The sequence below is a fragment of the Misgurnus anguillicaudatus genome, chromosome 7 (genome assembly GCF_027580225.2).
Source record: "Misgurnus anguillicaudatus chromosome 7, ASM2758022v2, whole genome shotgun sequence".
In the NCBI taxonomy this organism is placed as follows: domain Eukaryota; kingdom Metazoa; phylum Chordata; class Actinopteri; order Cypriniformes; family Cobitidae; genus Misgurnus; species Misgurnus anguillicaudatus.
In genome coordinates this window covers 25653079-25672813 of record NC_073343.2, presented here as the reverse complement: position 1 = coordinate 25672813, position 19735 = coordinate 25653079, and the positions used below count along the sequence as shown (strand labels likewise).

Here is a 19735-nt window from a genome sequence, read left to right as displayed (position 1 = left end):
GCACATATTAATGGCTGATTCTGCAAAACCTTATTCTACTTCCTTAAACCTCCCAATTTCTACCAATACTTAAAAAAATTAACAACTTTTTTAGTATTAATAAGCAGAAGTTGGAGTATATTGAGGCAAAAGTAGTTAATAGTTAGGTAGTAGAGAGAATTGGACCCTAAAGTGGGACCAGAATAATTTATGTACTTTTATATATTATTTCTTCGAGCCATTTCAAGCCTATCCTTCTATCATGTACTAAATAGGATTTAGAAAGTAATTAAATACTTTTTGGAGAGAGTAATTTGTAAAGTAATCTAATTACATGATTGAAGATGTAATTAGTAACTAGTAATTAATTACTTTTTTTGAGTAACTTACCCAACACTGGCAGTGATGTAAAGTCAACTGTGGCAAGAAAGATGCATTTTCAATGCATTTTCAGCTCTACAGATTTAGCTTGTTGTGCTGTATCATTATATGGAAATGCAACTTAGTTACAGTGAGATTAATTTAACCTTACTTAACTTAAACAAAAGTGAGAAGCCTGATTGCTTATATGTGCTGAGAGAAACAGATGGTTTAGTCACTTTCTGACCTGGCACATATTGTTGGTAACCAGATCAGTGAGAAGCACTTTATCCAGCTTACTTCCCACATTCCCTCAGTCAGCCTCTTAGCCTGCTAACTAAAACCGTGCATGATGGCTGCTCAAGAGCAGATCATAATTCGGCATCAAGAACAATATCTAACTTTTCTCTTTAAGGGCATCCAGTTTATTTAAATGACATGCTATCGATGATAATCAAACATAAGTGTAAGCACATTTAATACACAATATGAAATAATGTATGCAATGACCTAACCTCAAGCATACAAATTTTCAGAGCAAATCTATTTTTACTAAAACTTAGGATATAAATTCACCTGTCATGACTGTTATCTTGTTAGCAGTGGCCATGTGCCTTAATGCATCACGTGCACTGGTGCTGAGTGGATAATCCTTTATATTTCACCTTATTGCGTTGTGCTTGTCTGTGTGCATGTGTATTAGATCCCAGGCTGTCCGGACCCCTCATTTCTACCTTTAATTTTTCCTCTTTTGTGAATCTTGTGTTGTACCAGTAGATAAGCTCTAGCAGATGGGGTCCTGCTATTGTTGGGAAGGGTCAAGGCAGGTTTTCAGACCATCTGGCCAGCAATCACTTCATGACCTGGAGAAAGCGCAGCTAAGTAGACGCTCACATCGACCATGTTGGAGACGTCTGTCAAACTCTAGACAGATTCAACGTCTAGAAGCGTTTTTGTTGTGGTAACTGAGCTATATGAATCATTCACATAGTAATGTTTTGCATAGTTATGAGGATGAAGATGAATGGAAACCTGTCATTTTCTGCACTCAAGGATTACACCTTTGAGACACAAGAATGTACCATGTTATGCTTGTGTCTGGAGCAATTTACTTGGGTTCATGTTCATGGATAAGGAACAGATGCGTGCATCATTGCAACCTTGCAATGCCACATTAATGGCAAGTATCTGTCTCTGTTTGTTTTTATTGCATTCAAATAAAAAATGTTAAATGTTTCTTGCATTTTTAAACATTTGCATAATTAAACTGATTTATTATTCAAACATTTTTCTATTCATGCCAATAATGCATTTTTAAATCCAAAAGTTATCAATTTTGACACTTTTAAGGTGCATATGAAGAGCTCAGCTGCAAAAGCTGCTAAACGTCACCTCTGTCAAAAATGAAAAATTATGTTAACCAAATGCTCTCTGCATGTATTATACGTTCATTAAATAGTTTTGATTTGAACCCACTTCAACCCAGCCTAAGGCCATTTAGAAATATCAGAATGTTGGAAGAATCCATTAAATGCCACATGGTTGTTTTCAGCAAAGTCCTTTAAATCTTGCAAGAGTTTTTGAGGTTAAATAAGGTTTACCGGATATATTAGCATATTGACCAAATTTTGAGCCTTTTACCTTTATTTAGAAAGGACAGTGAGGAGTAACTGTGACTTTTTTAGCAGTGGAGATTTTTGCACTTAGAGGGTTTTGCAGCAAAAGACAGACACATTCTTAAAATACAAATGAAATAACTAAAATGACATTTGTGAAAATAAGGCATTTCAATTACTGACTAATAACTTTTTTTATTGCCAATTAAAGTGAAATTACTAAATATAAATATAAAAAAATGCTCATTTACAAGAAAACATGTCAGACGCACTTAAAGGGTTTTGCATCTGAGCTTACATACTGTAGTGTGTTGTCATTTTGTGTGTTGTCACATATCATGAAAATCTGACTTTTTCCATGTTTAAGTGCAATAATTGGGTCCCCGGTGCCTCTATCAAGCTAGAAAATGTAAAAAAGAACATTTATTTTTGGTAAACAATTCTTTGCAAGCATGTGAAAAAATAGGTCATTGAAATTTGGTTCCCCTTGTGATGTCAGAAGGGGATCTTATTATAATAATACCACCCCTTAATCTGCAGCTATCCAACCACGGCACTGCCATTTAGTGCAGAGAAAGAGAGAGAATAATTGATGGCACAATTGAGTTTTAATTTCAACAAACCACCATTATGGTGATCAGTGTTTGCTTTTTTATTAGCTCATTTGCATTTACTATTTTGCTATAATAAATTATCTATATGATATTTTGAGCTAAATCGTCACATACGGACACAAAAGATTTATTTTACATCTTAAAAAAGTCTTGTGAAATGTCCCCTTTAAATGCATTATTTAATCGTATGCTTAATTCTTATTTAGGTGTCATGCATATGTTAAATTTAAAGCTGATGCTATTTAAGTATTCCATATAAATGTGTTTCCTTTTGTACGTTTGGGTTGTACTGCAGGTTTGTGCACTTGATAGAGGTCTTGAGCAGAGATTTCACATCTGAAGCTTGCACACCGTTTAAATCATGGCCGTCTGTTCAACCGAAGTCCTTTCTCAGCCTCCTGCATCCCTGGGGGACACCTTTTCCCCTATGCTGAAGCGCAAACTGATGTGGCAGAATGCAGTACGTCACATTATCAACCAACGAGGAATGCACCACGAGAGGCGAATAGCCAATACTCGCAAAATCATTGTTACCGATGCCTACATCGAAGACATCAACAAGCAGATCCGTAGCAAAGCCGCAAGGAGCAACGCCGGCATGCACAAGCGCCGTTCTTCCGCCGCCCGCATCCATCCATTACGAGACCGCATCTCCACCTGCACCACAGACTCTCTTGGTGATGCTGACTTCTTCGTGAGCTGGGGCTTAACAGTGCGTGGGGTCTTCCTGCCCTCTCTACACCACAGGTTCAAGTCTCAGGACCTAGAGCGCCTCTACCAGCAGCACTCTTCTGGTCAGCGCCGAAGTTCTCTTGTTGTCACAAATGTTATAGATATCCTTACCAAACTCCATATTCTCATCATCTACCTGGCTGTAGCTCCAGAGATGGTGGACTCTCGACAAGGGTGGTTGGCTGGGATCTTCATGGCACTCGGAGCAGTTTTATGCATCTTAGTTCTTACCTGTAAGGGTTTGACATCTCCGGATTACCTGCGCTATGTTGGGATGGCGAGCTGGTTGTCTCAGACTGTGCAGGCGCTGGGTGGTTTGGTGTATGGGCTGGAAAGTGACCAGTCTTGGTATGTGCTCTTCACCCTGTTTGCCACTTACACATTATTGCCCCTACCTCTGCTGTGGTCCATCTGCACTGGGTTCCTCACAGCTGCCTTGCACCTGTTGGTGGATGCTCTTAGAAACCATAATGATGCTGGCGTTGTAAGAAAGGTAAAGAAACCAAACTTTTGAGCATTTACAGGCTCAAGATTCAAAGTTCATTAAAGTCCAAATTTTGGACCTTTGATGAAATCAATCTTTGAAATGGCCTTGCCCAGTCAATAATTAAGATATCAAGGTTATATTTGGATGAAAGGTTCTTGATTTTATGTAGAAATCAGCAAAACACCAAAAAAAATACTTTCACATGTAGGGTCACATTTTTCATCACATTGGCACAACAATGCACCAGTATCAAAATCTAAAAAAAAATCTCTTATCCTTTCTTTTGTACTATAGTCATGAGTTCGATTCCCAGAAACACCATGATAAATTTAAATACAAAACTTTGTAAGCACTTTGAGTCATTTTCTATAAAAGCATCTGCTAGTTGCGTTTTTTCTAATACACTTTTACTTTTGGTTTCTTTCAGTTACTGGCAAAAGGTCTTTTGTATATGGGTATGAACACTGCAGGGCTGTTCATTCATTACCTCTCAGATCGTGCCCAAAGACATGCCTTCCTTGAGACACGGCGATGCATCGAGGGACGGGTCAGGATAGAGCGAGAGAACCAACGACAGGTTCAGGGGCCCGGGGCTCTTTTACATGTGTTACAAATGTGTTACATGTAATTACAATTTAATGTAAACATTTTCTACCTCCTGCCTACCGAATTTTACTTGGTGGACTGTATATATAAGATATAGATATTTTACTAACTGCAACTAAGGTATTTAATAATTTTGCTTTAGGAGCGCTTGGTAATGTCCATTCTTCCTCGATTTATTGCCATGGAGATGATTTCTGACATGAGTGCTATGGATGATGAATTACTCTCTCAACAGTTTCACAAGACCTATATCCACCATTACAAAGATGTCAGGTACACGAATCTACAATGTTTGCTCGACAGCATAATCCAGTATATTAAAATCTAGGTCACATAAGTCGCACGGGTGTATTTGTAGCTATAGCATACATTTTGTGGGTTTACATTTTTTAAATGCCAGAAATCATTATGATATTAAGTAAAGATATTAAGTTTCATGAAGATATTTTGTAAATTTCCTGCCGTACATATATAAAAATTGTATTTATCATTGTGTTGCTAATGTTCACACCAGCCGTGGTAGAGGCATCAAACGCGAGTGATTTCAATGTTAAGTCAATGTAAAGACGCGTTTATGCACGTCTGGAGGTCTCGTAGCGCGAATGAGACGTTTAGCGCGGTAGACGTGAATCTGCCACATTCCGTCTAGTTCGCGTGAATGACGCGAAGCGAGGATTGTTGCGGGAAACACTCGAGATAAAAAATCTGAACTTTGGCGGAAAATCGTGCCGCGTTAACCAATCAGGAGCTTGCTCTAGTAGTGACGTGATTACAGGAAACGAGAGGAGTCGCAGAAGCCCCTCCCATGACGCAAATTTCCGCGTGACTGTGGGTTCACACCAGACGGGAGATAAACAATTTGCGCTAGTAGATTGCATACCTGTCAATGCAAAGACGCGTGTCAGGCGTGTCCGCTCGTGGGGCGATGCGAATGACGCGATATGGGCGGTGCGTTTACCGCGAAAACACGCGCTATTTGCCTCAAACGCGTCTTCGTCCAGTTGAAAATATTCAATCGACCGAAAAATTCCCATGAAACGAAGTTTAATCCTGTGAGTAATCTAGTGCAAGTAACGCGATGCCCTGCGTTTGGTGTGTACATAGCATGAATGTCTCGAACGACTAGAATCTCACGCGTGGCTTTTACGTGCGAATACAGCGAGTAAACTCAAAATGCTCAAAATAGCGCATTTTTGCCCCCTCTACCACGTTTGGTGTGAATCCAGCATCATGCTGCGTTCAGACCAGCCGCGGTAGAGGCGTCAAGCATGAGTGATTTCAATGTTAAGTTGACGCGCGTCTGGAGGTCTGGCAACGCGAATGATGCGTTTAGCGCAGCGCGGTAGCCGGGATTCTGCCTCATTCGTGCATGTAGTTTGCGTGAATGGCACGAATTAAGCGTTGCCGCGGGAAACACACGAGTTGAAAAATGTTAACTTTGTCGGAAAAACGCGCCGCGTTAACCAATCAGGAGCTTGCTCTAGTAGTGACATGATTACAGGAAGCGAGCGGAGTCGCAGAAGCCCCTCCCATGACGCGCATTTCCACGTGAATGTCTTGATGACTAGAATTTCACCCCCGCTGCTTTTACGTGTGAATGAAGCAAATAAACTCAAAATGTTCAAGCGGCAAACTAGACGTGGTAGACGCGAATTTGACACCTCAAACGCGGCTGGTGTGAACCCACAGTTAGGACTTCATTTGGACAACCTTAAAGGCGATTTTTTTTGCACCTTGACCAAATATTGCCCTACAAACCATACATTATTTGAATGCTTTTTCAGCTGTCATATTATGTATATATCTCAATTTCAGAAAATGTAACCTTTTGACTGGTTTTGAGGTCACATATGTGTATAAAATCAACATGTGTTGTTTAATTTGTGTTTTTTCTATGTCAGTATCCTGTTTGCTGATATCAAAGGCTTCACTTCTCTCTCAATGACCATGTCGGCTCAGGAACTTGTGCGCACGCTTAATGAGTTGTTTGGTCGGTTTGATCGGCTTGCAGAGGTGAGAGAGAATAACCTGTGTACATTAAAATGTTTAGTTAATTACACAATATTTAACTTTTTACATGAATGGTGTATTCTAACATTTTAGGAGAATCATTGCATGAGGATAAAGATTATTGGAGATTGTTATTACTGTGTGTCTGGAGTGCCAGAACCTGAGACGGCACATGCTCGCTGTTGTGTGGAGATGGGTCTGGCCATGATCAACACTATACGGTGTGTGTTTGTGCATGTGTCTAACCAAGTTGCTTTACTATGCATGCATACCGCCAGCGACTAGCAACGGCGGAGTGACAAGATCTTATTCATTTTAATGGAGGCTTGCTGACTTCCGGCGAGACGAGCGACAGTTGGTGAGAAGAAGAGGGCGTGTCCAGCTACGCGACAAAGCTAAGAACAGATGAATGACGTGCTTTGTTCTCATTGGTAGTCGCTCCCGAAAGTCGCTAATCATTTGCATAAGGTTAAACTTTTCTTAACTTTGTCGCATCACTGGACACACCCCATCTCGTCGCCAATGGTCACTTTCGCTTGTGTCACCCAGCCTCCCTTGAAATGAATGAGATCATGTCGCTCTGCTACTGCTAGTCCCTGGCGGTCTGAATGGGCCGTTGCCCCTCGTTCAGACCACCAGTGACTTTGTCTCTGTGTGTCACCTGTCTCTTTCAATGAGGTTGTTTTTTAAATCTGGTTGTCATAAACAAATGAGTACCACTCCAGTAACTGATGAGAGACGGATGACGTGAACTCAACTTTGCTTTGCTCTCATTGGTAGTTGCTCCCAAAAGTCAATCATCATTTGCATAAAGTTAAACTTTTCTTAACTTTGTCGCACCGCTGGACATACCGCATACGGTTGCCAATGGTCACTTTCGCTTGTGTCACCAGAAGTCGCCAAGCCTTTATTGAAATGAATGAGATCATGTCGCTCTGCTACTGCTACTCCCTGGCAGTCTGAATGGGCTGTTGCCCCTCGTTCAGACCACCAGTGACCTTGTGTGTCACCCATCTCTTTCAATGAGGTTGTTGGGAAGCATTTTTAAAATCTGATTGTCATAAACAAATGAGTACCGTCCACTCCAGTAAAGGGTGATTTATAGTCGTGCGTAGGTTCTACGCCGTAGCAAAATTTTTAACAGCGCGTCAGTTCTACACGGACCGCAAGCGCTGTGATTGGTTCACCAGAACCCCTCCCGTCAGGTAAAAAAAACTGTGTCATAGGTATTTCCGTTTGCGATGGTGAAAACAAAGAATGGCCAAGTTGAGGAGTGATTTAACTCAAACTGCAACAAAAGTCACTGTTTATTTACTTCCATCATTGCTGGTCTTCGCTCTCATTGGTAGTTGCTCCCGAAGGTCGCTCATCTTTAAAGGCCCTGTCCCAAATGGCACACTCCGGATTTGTTGACCTCCTCAGAGTCCACATTTTGATGACATCATGTAGTGCAGACCTTAAAGGAATAGGATTTAAAAGAGGAACTATATTTTATGGCGTAATAGCACTTTTGGGAGTACTTCGACTCGCCTGAAAAGTCCGCTCCCCTTCTCACTCTCATAATGGGAGAGGGAGGGTGTTACTGCGTCGAGTCAAAGTACTCCCAAAAGTGCTATTACGCCATAAAATATAGTTCCTCTTTTAAATCCGCTTAGAAAAGCACTACGTTTTATTTTGTACCACCAAACTTGCTCGTATAACTACTCGTCTTAAATAGGAAAAACGTTGATGTGTTTGGTCACTTCTAACTTTATCTCTAAATGGTACCATTGAATGAATGGGGCTATGCTAAATGCTATCGAAGCGTCGCAACGCGCTCCAGCGCTTACGTGCACGCACACAGATGATAGAGGGATGTATCAACAATTCTTAGTTAAGGTAATAACATATTTTAATATTGAAAATGAGTAGACTATTCCTTTAAGGACCCTTGATGCGAGTCCAGGAGGGTGCACCGGAGTCATATTTTGGGACAGACTCGAGCGTCACGACGGAAATAGGAAAAGTTTCCCCATTCTTGTAAACTCCTCCCTTCCGTCGTCTGATTGCTCTGATTGCTCTTTCGCAAGGACTTCTGGGTTGGTAAAGTGCGTGAAGCCTGCTGAATACCGCATCAAGGGTAGCTGATGAGAACACTTCAGATACAGGCAGAAAAATGACCAAAAAAGTCCACATGAAGAGCGCCATATGGGACAGGAGGGGCATACTTTTCTTAACTTTGTTGCATCAGTGGACACACCCTATCCAGTCAGCAATGGTCACTTTCGCGCTTGTCGCGACTGTGTAGAGCCCGTCCTCCAGAGAATCGTCAGTCTTTATCGATTGAAGATTGGTTTCGTTTAACTAGAAGGCAGGACCTCATTTCAAGTAACATTATCCATAGCTGTTTAGTTCCTATTGTAGATCTTTCAAAACATTTGTTTTTTATAGTTCCTTTAGTTATGGTGATATAGAAAGTGGCCAAAAGTGATGTCCAACTCTGAACAATTGACATCTTGGTTCTTGATTTTATTTTATTATTAACGATGCATTCAAAATTGTGTTTGCATGTTGCATTGGTGTGTTTGGAGTATAAACTGAAGCTCAGCTTTCAGAAGAATTTAAAGAAGCTTGACAAAAAACACAACACATGTGCAATGTTTAGACTTAGCCAAGGGCAATGACTACAAAGCTACTTGTCCATTATGTGTCAAACACCTCATATTTTGATGGTTTAATCTAACCCGAGGGTGCATTTTAAGCAAATATTATACAAGTTTTCCACCTGGACACCATTTTTGGCCACTAGTGCATCTGAAACAGAACAATGTGGATAATACTGAATCAGTAAAATGTTTATATATTGTCACTATTCCAGACATGTACGCAAGGAGTTGAAGAGAGACGTTGACATGCGTATCGGGATCCACTCCGGCTCAGTTCTGTGTGGGGTTTTGGGTTTGCAGAAATGGCAGTTTGATGTGTGGTCTTGGGATGTAGATGTCGCCAACATGCTAGAAGCTGGAGGCATTCCGGGGCAAGTGTAGTACATACGGTCATTAGCAATTACCTTATTACATATTGTAGCTGATGGTCACACAATTCCATAAATGCAATGTATAAAAGAGTAATTACACAATTTTAATATCATTACATTAGGAGGATTCACATATCACGAGCAACCCTGGACTGTCTCGAGGGCGTATATAAGACAGAAGAGGGTCGAGGCCATGAGCGGAATGAGTTTTTACGCAAACACAAGATCGATACTTTTCTGATCTGCCATACGCTGCAGGAAGACAAGGAGCCACCCAGAGTCCGGAGGCCCAGCAAAGGCGAGACATCATGGAGCTCTGAGCTTCCCTTTGATGACATCATTGGCATGAACTGCGTGAGTCTGATCCAGCATCATGAACCTCCATTAGATGGGAATGCTAGATATGTTAGATGCATATTTTTTGTTGTTGATGATGATGATTACGCTTACATGACATCAAGGTGGATAAAATATTTATTATTTCTCATTCTTTGGCGCAATTGCAGATTACACCATTTGACATTTTCAGGTCCATTCAGTCTTATCTTTATAAAAATGGTGCAAATTTATTTTTGTCATTGCATAAAATTAAAGGAATATTCCATTTTCTTAAAGAAAAATCCAGATAATTTACTCACCACCATGTCATCGTAAATTTTGATGTCTTTCTTTGTTCAGTCGAGAAGAAATTATGTTTTTTGAGGAAAACATTGCAGCATTTTTCTCATTTTAATGGACTTTAATGGACACCAACATTTAACACTTAACTCAACACATAACAGTTTTTTTCAACGGAGTTTCAAAGAACTATAAATGATCCCAAAGGAGGCATAAGGGTCTTATCTAGCGAAACGATTGTCATTTTTGACAAGAAAAATAAAAAATATGCTCTTTCAAACCACAACTTTTCGTCTAGGTCCGGTGTAGCGCGGCCGTAAATGCGTAGTGACGTAGGGAGGTCACGTGTTACATATATAAAACGCACATTTGCGGATCATTGTAAACAACAAACTGACACAAAGACATTAATTAGTATCAGTTGACATACAACAACGTAGGAACGGTCCTCTTTCAACACATTTGTAAACACTGGGGCGGAGTTTCGCGTTCGTCCTCTGTGACCTCTTGACGTCATGACGTATTGCGTGGGGTCACGCTGGCGCATCACGACCGGATCTAAACGAGAAGTTGTGCTTTAAAAGTGTATATTTGTTATTTTTATTGTCAAAAATGGCAATCGGTTTGCTAGATAAGACCCTTATGCCTCGTTTGGGATTGTTTATAGTCCTTTGAAACTCCGTTGAAAAACACTGTTAAGTGTTGAGTTAAGTATTAAATGTTGGGGTCTATTAAAGTCCATCAAAATGAGAAAAATCCTGGAATGTCCTCCTGAAAAAACACAATTTCTTCTCGACTGAACAAAGAAAGACATCAACACCCTGGATGACATGGCGGTGAGTAAATTATCTGGATTTTTCTTTTAAGAAAATGGACTATTCCTTTAACATAAATACACTATGTGCATTGAAATAAACCTGATGAATGCTTTTTAAACAAGTTTTTTGAAAAGATTTTTGCATTTCTTAAATTGCCAAACCGTTTTTGTCACTGACCCATGTACAAAACGAACCTATTTGAATGGGATAATTTGTGCCCTTTAAGACTGAAATTAAAGATTGAAATTAAGTTAAAATAAAGAAAGTCAACATCACTACTGTGTTCTAATGTCAACTTTTAGATCTTAGCTACTTTCACCAATGGCTCCCTGGTGCAGTTCCCCGGTCATATTACAGCTCATTGTGCCAACTCGAGAGAAATCAACAAAAGAATCAAGAAGGCCATCGAGGTGCGCAGTAGTGAGCGAATGCGCAAAGAACACATCACGCCCTTCATGCTGGTCTTCAAAGACACACACGTCGAGGGCAAGGTGTGGACAGAGAATTGCATTGTTTTTATAAGCTACAGTAACAAGCACTGTGATTGTGTGCCACTGATAGCCGTCTGCTTTCAGTTTTCCCAGATGCGAGATGAGATGTTCAAGTCTAATTTAGCCTGCTCCTTCCTCATGCTCCTCTTCATCATGGCCGTTCAGGCCCTGATTCCCTCACCACGGTAAGTTATTGATATATTTACAGTCTAATGCATACCTGAAATGCATACTGTAACTATGCTGCATATTTCATCCACAGAATCTCTCCGATGATCATCCAGTTTTTAGTTTTCCTATTTGCCTACGTTCTGTTGCTTCTGGTTACACTGGCTGAAGAATTTAAGTGTTCTTCATTGTACCTGCAACACCTGTGTTGCTGGATCCACGAGACCAAGACCGTCCGTAACCTGCTGACCCTCACCGCTATTGCTATTAACTTCGGTGTGGCCTTCTCTGATATTGTAAGTAAACGTTTTGAATTCTTTTCAAATGAATCATGAAATAATTTCCTTAAAATGTCTATGATTCCCCTTGGTTATTTCTTTGGACAGTTGTGGTGTAACACAATAGAGGTGAGTGAAAAGGACAACGAGACTCAGTGGCCAGTAAACATCTGCACCCATCCTGAGGTACAGCATATTCTGGATAAAACACTGCGACGTCTTGATTTTTTTAATGCTGTTTATTGATCCTAACACTTTCAAAAAAATCGTTTTTTATGTGTCTGCAGTTCTTTGTGTTAAGCGGCGTGGTCGCAATGGTGACATGTGCGGTCTTTCTAAGGCTCAGCTGTCTGTTGAAGCTCGCTGTACTGATGTTGGTCATCGCTGTTTACACATACCTCATTGAAGACGCCTTCCATGTGCTCTTTATACGCCAAAATCTGCATGGCCAAATTCAAAGGTACATTATTTAATTTTGCCAAGCACTTTGCCAACATCCCATTCTGATGTTCATTTTTTTGTGTTTTGCACAGATCTCAGCATCTCAGAAAGAACGGCATCTCTGTCTTGCTAATGGCAATGTTTGTTGTGGTTGTTCTTTATAACAGTAGACAGGTATTGTCTCATAATATTTATTTATTCATTTAATGCTAAATTAAATCATATATGCTGAACATACAATTACATCAATTAAATTTTTATAGTATATATTATTTTTCTATATACAGTGAGGAAAATAAGTATTTGAACACCCTGCTATTTTGCAAGTTCTTCCACTTAGAAATCATGGAGGGGTCTGAAATTGTCATCGTAGGTGCATGTACACTGTGAGAGACAAAATCTAAAAAAATCCAGAAATCACAATGTATGATTTTTTAATACAGAAATAATGCAGAAAACACCCCCAAAGCATGATGCTACTACCCCCATGCTTCACAGTAGGGATGGTGTTCTTGGGATGGTACTCATCATTCTTCTTACTCCAAACACGTTTAGTGGAAAATTACCAAAAAGTTCTATTTTGGTGTCATCTGACCACATGACTTTTTCCCATGACTCCTCTGGATCATCCAAATGGTCATTGGCAAACTTAAGACGGGCCTGGACATGTGCTGGTTTAAGCAGGGGAACCTTTCGTGCCATGCATGATTTCAAATCATGACGTCTTAGTGTATTACCAACAGTAACATTGAAAAAGGTGGTTCCAGCTCTTTTCAGGTCATTGACCAGCTCCTCCCGTGTAGTTCTGGGCTGATTTCTCACCTTTCTTAGGATCATTGAGACCCCACGAGATGAGATCTTGCATGGAGCCCCAGTCCGAGGGAGATTGACAGTCATGTTTAGCTTCTTCCATTTTCTAATGATTGCTCCAGCAGTGGACCTTTTTTCACCAAGCTGCTTGCCAATTTCCCCGTAGCCCTTTCCAGCCTTGTGGAGGTGTTCAATTTTGTCTCTAATGTCTTTGGACAGCTCTTTGGTCTTGTTGGTCTCTTGGCCATGTTAGTAGTTGGATTCTTACTGATTGTATGGGGTGGACAGGTGTCTTTATGCAGCTAACGACCTCAAACAGGTGCATCTAATTTAGGATAATAAATGGAGTCGAGGTGGACATTTTAATGCCAGACTAATAGGTCTTTGAAGGTCAGAATTCTAGCTGATAGACAGGTGTTCAAATACTTATTTGCAGCTGTATCATACAAATAAATAGTTAAAAAATCATATATTGTGATTTCTGGAATTTTTTTTTGATTATGTCTCTCATAGTGGACATGCACCTACGATGACAATTTCAGACCCCTCCATATTTTCTAAGTGGGAGAACTTGCAAAATAGGAGGGTGTTCAAATACTTATTTTCCTCACTGTATATTACATGTTATAAACTATACTACACTTTAATTTGTAATAATTAGTCAGCATTTTAATTATGAATTGCATTGTTGTAGACTGTAACATAATGCAATAGTAATTTATTTATGCGGTTCTGGTATATTTATCTGAAATAACTGATATTTTGCTGTTATAGGTTTTAGTATACTGTAGCAATATGTGATTCATTCTGGTGTTTATAACACACATTTCATTTAAAGTCCACCAAAAACACTAAATCAACCATAACTATTACTAGTGTTGTAGTGCTTGAGATCGGTCAATTTTTTGATGGTGTTGGTCTTGTCTCTGTCTCGACTGTCTTTCTTCTCTATCTTGTCGTGGTCTTAGCCCCCTCAAAGTCTTGATGTCTTCTTTTGGTCTCAATTTAGGGGCTACAACACTGTCACAATAATGCTTACAACAAAAATGCTCTATACATTGTTAAACGTTTTTTATAATTGAAGAGCTCAGAGGCAAAACCCTCTCAGTGCATCTGACACTTTTTCTTGTAGATCTGCCAACAAACCGGTATTTCTGAATGTCCTGAGGCTGGGATTAAGCGTACTTGAAAGTATATGATAAATGTATAATATGTGCAGAGGGCATTCTGTTAACGGTCGTATAACACAGATTGTTTCTGCTTATCTCATGTAATCTTAAGTACCTATAGAGTAGTATTACATCATATATCCGAAAAGTCTTTCGTTTTTAGGGCTGCACGATAAATCGCATGAGATTGATAAAAGACAGATAAGCTGTACTGCTAATTTATGAAATAAAGTCAAGCTCCTAGAGGCGTACCAAGTCTCGAGCATGCAATACAAAAACATTATTTAACATTATAAAAACATTATACAAAAACAAAACATTGACCATAAAATATTGTAAAATAATTAAATAAATGAAAACAAAAGCCAACATGAACTTACATGTATATTTTACATTTAGAGGACATTCTGAGGTCATGTTTCAAATAATTCCCTTTCTTGTCCCTGCTCAAACCAACAGTTAGAAACTACAGCCCGGCTTGACTTCCTATGGCGTCTGCAGGCCAGACAGGAAGTGGAGGACATGAAGGAACTGAGGGAACATAACGAGTGTCTCCTTTATAACATCCTCCCTGCCCATGTTGCTCGACACTTTCTCGAAAGAGACCAGAACAATGAGGTAGCGGAGAGCTTAGCCCCATACTTACTAATACTTTCAACTTTCAAACATAATTTAAAAAATGAAATGTGTTTATATTATTATATTACATGTTACTTTTCTAGGTTACTAATCATACAGTATAAGCAAATTTGTGTTATTGGACAACTGCTTTGTACAAACACTTACTACATGGATCGTTGGAAAGCTTAATTCTGATTAGCTAGTCGATCTAAGCGCATGGTCTAAAGCGCACATTCTAAACGGGCGTGTCTAATTCCACTTTTGCTAATTTAAAGGCGGAGTCCACGATGTTTGAAAGCCAGTGTTGATATTTGAAATCACCTAAACAAACAGGCCCCTACCCCAATAGAATCTGGACCATCTGTTGATAGACCCGCCCCACACATACGCAACCCGGTAAGGATGTCGGTTAGTAGACACGCTCCTTACTGCTGATTGGCTATAAGTGTTTTGGTAATCGGCCCTTCTTTTTCCAAAGCGTTTTTCAAACATCGTGGACTCCGCCTTTAACGGCGAAAAAAATGGTTTGTGCGCTAACCACGTTGGAGACCCCTGATCAGGGTTCCCACGGGTCCTTAAAAGTTTGTGAATCTGGGGGAAATAATTCAAGGCCCTGGGAAGTTTTTGAAAATATACATACATAGATACAGGTAATTGAAAGTGCTTGAATCTATTTAATGCAAGAAGTTTTCTGGAAAAAAATCCATATTATTCCCTGTGTAGTGTAGGATAATATCATAAAATTTCTAGGATTTTAAGCACACGTGCTAAACTGTTAGCTTTAAATGCTTCTGTATGCGAATGTCTTCTGTATGCAAATGTTGATTCACACCAAAATGCTTTTTGCATAGTTGTGTTTGACACATGAAAACGTCTCGGGGTACATATGTAACTGTTGTTCCCTGAGAAGGGAACAAGACGCTGCGTCTCCCTTGCCATACTTCCTGCGTCCCTGTATTGCCGTCTTTGGCAATATTTCAGATAGCGATATACTTCTTGGCTCCGGCGTTACCCTGTCTTTGTCGTTAAGCCTCACCATTGGTTGAATTTGATATACACATTCAGACGCACTTACCCCTGGAGGCGTCCCCAAAGTGTCACCGCAGTGACCCAGGAGTTCCTTCGAAAGGGAACTGTAACAATGTTTCCTAAAAGGTAACATGATGTAACCTTGCTCTCACTTGAAATGTGTCCCCACATTTAGTCCTTGAATTCGAGTGTATTGGACCTGGAAAGTCCTTGAAATGTCATTGAATTTGAAGTTAACTAAGGTGTGGGAACCCTGCCTGATCCAGCTAATAATTTTCAAACCGAAGCATAATTTTAAGCATTTTCTTTAACCCATAGGGATAGTTTAAATATTAACAATATTGCATTTTCTGCATTTGACTCATTAAAGGACCTGTTCTCTGAATCATACGAGAGAGTCGGGGTGATGTTTGCATCTATTCCAGATTTCACCGATTATTATGAGAAGAAAGAGTTAATTCATCAAGATGTTGAGTGTCTCCGACTTCTTAATGAGATCATAGCTGACTTTGATGAGGTACATGGATTTTTAAAAACACCTCAATATCAGATGTGGGCAAGCTTACGCATAACTATCAAAATGTGTTTTTTTTAGACTTTAATTAAATTTTTCTACCTTACATTTTCCTTATTGTCCTCTTAGTTGCTGGAAGAACCTTATTTCCAGGAGATAGAAAAGATCAAAACCATTGGCAGCTGCTACATGGCTGCATCAGGCTTGTCTCCGGAGAAACAGGTGTGATAACTAATATATTAGTTATATAATCACATAAATGAGTAAATATAAATATGTATAAATGAATATGTGAATAAATATGATTAAAGACATTTTGGGGCAGTTTCCCGAATAGGGTTTAGGCTAATCTAAGACTAGGCCTTATTTATATTAGGTAATTTAAGAAGTTTTACAAACATATCCTACAAAAAACACTACACGTGTGCATCTTGAGACAAAAATTTTTCACCAATATATGTTAAAATTAATCAGGAACAGGTGTTTCTAAATTTAAGCAACTCAAACATGCATTTTATTCGGGGGCTAGGATAAGCCCTGTCTGGGAAACCACCCCATACAGTCTAACTTTGTTACAGGAATGTGAAGATGAATGGGCCCACCTCAGTACGCTGGTTTTGTATGCTTTGGCCATGAAAGAAACACTGAAAGAAATAAACAAGCGTACCTCAAACAATTTCCAGCTGCGTGTTGGTAAGCTATTGCTGTTCTTGTATTAAAATGCTTTACTACTAACACCTAAAAGTCAACTGGTGATAAAATGTGTTGAACTGGTGTCACATGTATGCATGTTTGATGACTGCCTGCTATGAACAGAAGTACCGCACCTTCCTGTTGGTGGTTTACACATCGTAATAGGCTTATTAAAAAGCTTAAACATGCCATTGATATGATTGACTCTATATGCGATTAGATCTGACTATTATGGGCCATTAATATGAAGCTTTCAGATCCAGGACAAGCAACTATTGCCACAGTATAGATACACTCAAATCAATAAGGTTAACTTTAAGATCAATACTATTTAAATGAGTGCTTTTACAGTACTTTAATATTATCAACCGATACTTTCCTCTTTTTTTATTATCCAATAGGCATTTCTCATGGACCTGCTGTTGCTGGAGTGATTGGAGCCACCAAGCCCCAATATGATATTTGGGGCATGACAGTGAATCTAGCTAGCCGAATGGACAGCACGGGTATAAGTGGCCGCATTCAAGTCCCAGAGGCCACAAGCCGCATCCTGGCTGACCGCGGCTTTGTGATACAGCTTAGAGGAGACATCTTCATCAAAGGGGTCAGCGAGCAACGGGGAGGGGTTCGCACGTACTTTGTCAGCAACAGAGAACAGAGCTCGAACTACGCTGAGAGGAGCACCTGCAAAGGGGTCTCCCATGGGAGAAACACCCTTGCTGCTATGGTTTTTAACATGGTGCAGGCTCGAAAGAAAGAGGAGTTACGAGAGGCTAATGGTGGCTTTCATCTTATGGAGATGTCATGAATTTGGATAGACTGAAGCAAAACTGGACTGGAACCATATTTTATACCTCTTTTTTTTAGAGATGTGTCTCTTTTATGATTTATGGCCTTTCAAGAGATTCAGTATGGTCTGTATTTCTGTATTCATATTAACAGTTTAATGACTAAGTCTGTGAAAACCCAGCTAAAGATATGGTTTTGTGATTTCCTGTTTTTACATAAAATCATCCTACGTAATGTAAAGAACATTCTGTAAAAATATAACTTGATATCTTTAATGGAAAACACCACAGTTTTTTAAATGTTTTGCTATGATTTTGCCTCAACGGACGAATTAATACATATCTATCTTTTTTCAATGCGTTCACTTAGTCTTTGTGCAGCGCAGTGTGAATGTGTTGGCATTTGGCCTGGCCCCATTCGTTCCTTGGGATCCAGGCAGGGATGAATTTGGAAGCCACTAAACACGTCCATGTTTTCCCTATTTTAAGACTATTACATTAGTAGTTACACAAGTAAGTATGGTGACACAAAATAAAACGTGGCAATTTTTTAAGTATATGAAAAATGAGAACTATACAATATGGCGGAAGAGCACTTTGTTTGCAGCACTTCGACCTTGGGCGCAGTAATATTGACCGAAGTTTGAGCGAAAGGGGGAGTAGTTAGGAGTGATGATGTTACTGCGCGTCTTTAAATAGGGAAAACATGGAAGTGTTTGGTGGCTTGTGGGTTCATCCCTGTTTGGATCCTGGGGAATGGGTGGGCTGGGCTGAGTGCTAGCACATTCACGACGTGCTGTACAGGGATTAAGTGCACGCATTGAAAAAAGGATAGGTATTTATTAATTTGTCTACTTTGAGGTAAGAACATAGTAAAATATTGAAAAAACGGTGGTGTTTTCCTTTAGTGATGCCACAGTAATGTCAAATATTGAAATCAATGTAAAATCAATGAGTGAAATCAAACTTTGATGCTCCTAATCTCATTATTAGATTATGAGACTTTAGCCTGGATTTCACAGACATTGTCATTTTTTCTGTGACTGGTAGACCCATTTTAAGCCACTTGGTGAGTATGCATAGGATGTAACATTTTATAACTGGTGTATGCAATATTTGGGTGACCATATTGGTTTTGCCATGTTTTATTATCTGCATCTGACAAATGTATAACATTATTATATCATACAAATAAAGAATGGTTATCACCAAACAAAAATGGCTGCATCTTTAAAAATATCTAGTAAATGGATAACTGATGTAATATTTAAAAATGAATATCAGTATATTAAAGGGGTAGTTAACCCCAAAATTCTGTCATCATTTACTCACCCTCATGTTGTTTAAAACCTGTAGGAGCTTTTTTATTTTGATGAACACATAAGAAGATATTTTGATAAATGATGTTAAGCACACAGCTGATTGTAACCATTGACTTCCAAATTTTTCATTTTTGGGTGAACTGTCCCTTTAAGATACAAATGTAATATGCTACATTTAAAGGCATATATTGTGTGTTACAACCATAGACCGTAAAAAAATATGGACGTAGTGTCCGTGACGTCACCCATTGGTTTGTGAAGATCGCTTTTGAAGCTTAAAGTAGGCGTTGCCTGCCGTCGCCATCTTGGCCGCGCGTCCCCGCGAATTACTCGCGGAAAGCCGAAAATGGGTAAAGAGGCGGGATATGGGTGAAGCTGAGGTGAAACCACGCCCGCCTAGCGCGAGTCTAGTGACAGCAGTGGCTGTTCAACCGACACTCAAGCGGCCACGCCCTTAATCATGCAGAAGTTTAAGGCTTAATATAATTTAAACGGATGAGTTACAAAAAAAATCACCCCCCTCACAGTTGTCATTAAGGGCAAAATTAGCTATAT

At 39.6% G+C, this 19735-nt stretch overlaps 1 protein-coding gene across 1 annotated transcript; it reads left to right on the top strand.

Annotated features, from left to right (window-relative positions):
- LOC129417181 (adenylate cyclase type 8) lies at positions 1-19735 on the top strand. The gene is made up of 18 exons (XM_055171683.2): positions 1-3794; positions 4216-4365; positions 4537-4667; positions 6296-6407; positions 6498-6625; positions 9262-9420; positions 9543-9774; positions 11159-11347; positions 11432-11532; positions 11610-11811; positions 11902-11979; positions 12081-12253; positions 12327-12408; positions 14673-14831; positions 16234-16380; positions 16507-16599; positions 16956-17070; positions 17472-19735. Exons 1-18 carry the CDS (start codon positions 2931-2933, stop codon positions 17876-17878), a joined length of 3522 nt encoding a protein of 1173 aa, XP_055027658.2. The 5' UTR covers positions 1-2930; the 3' UTR covers positions 17879-19735.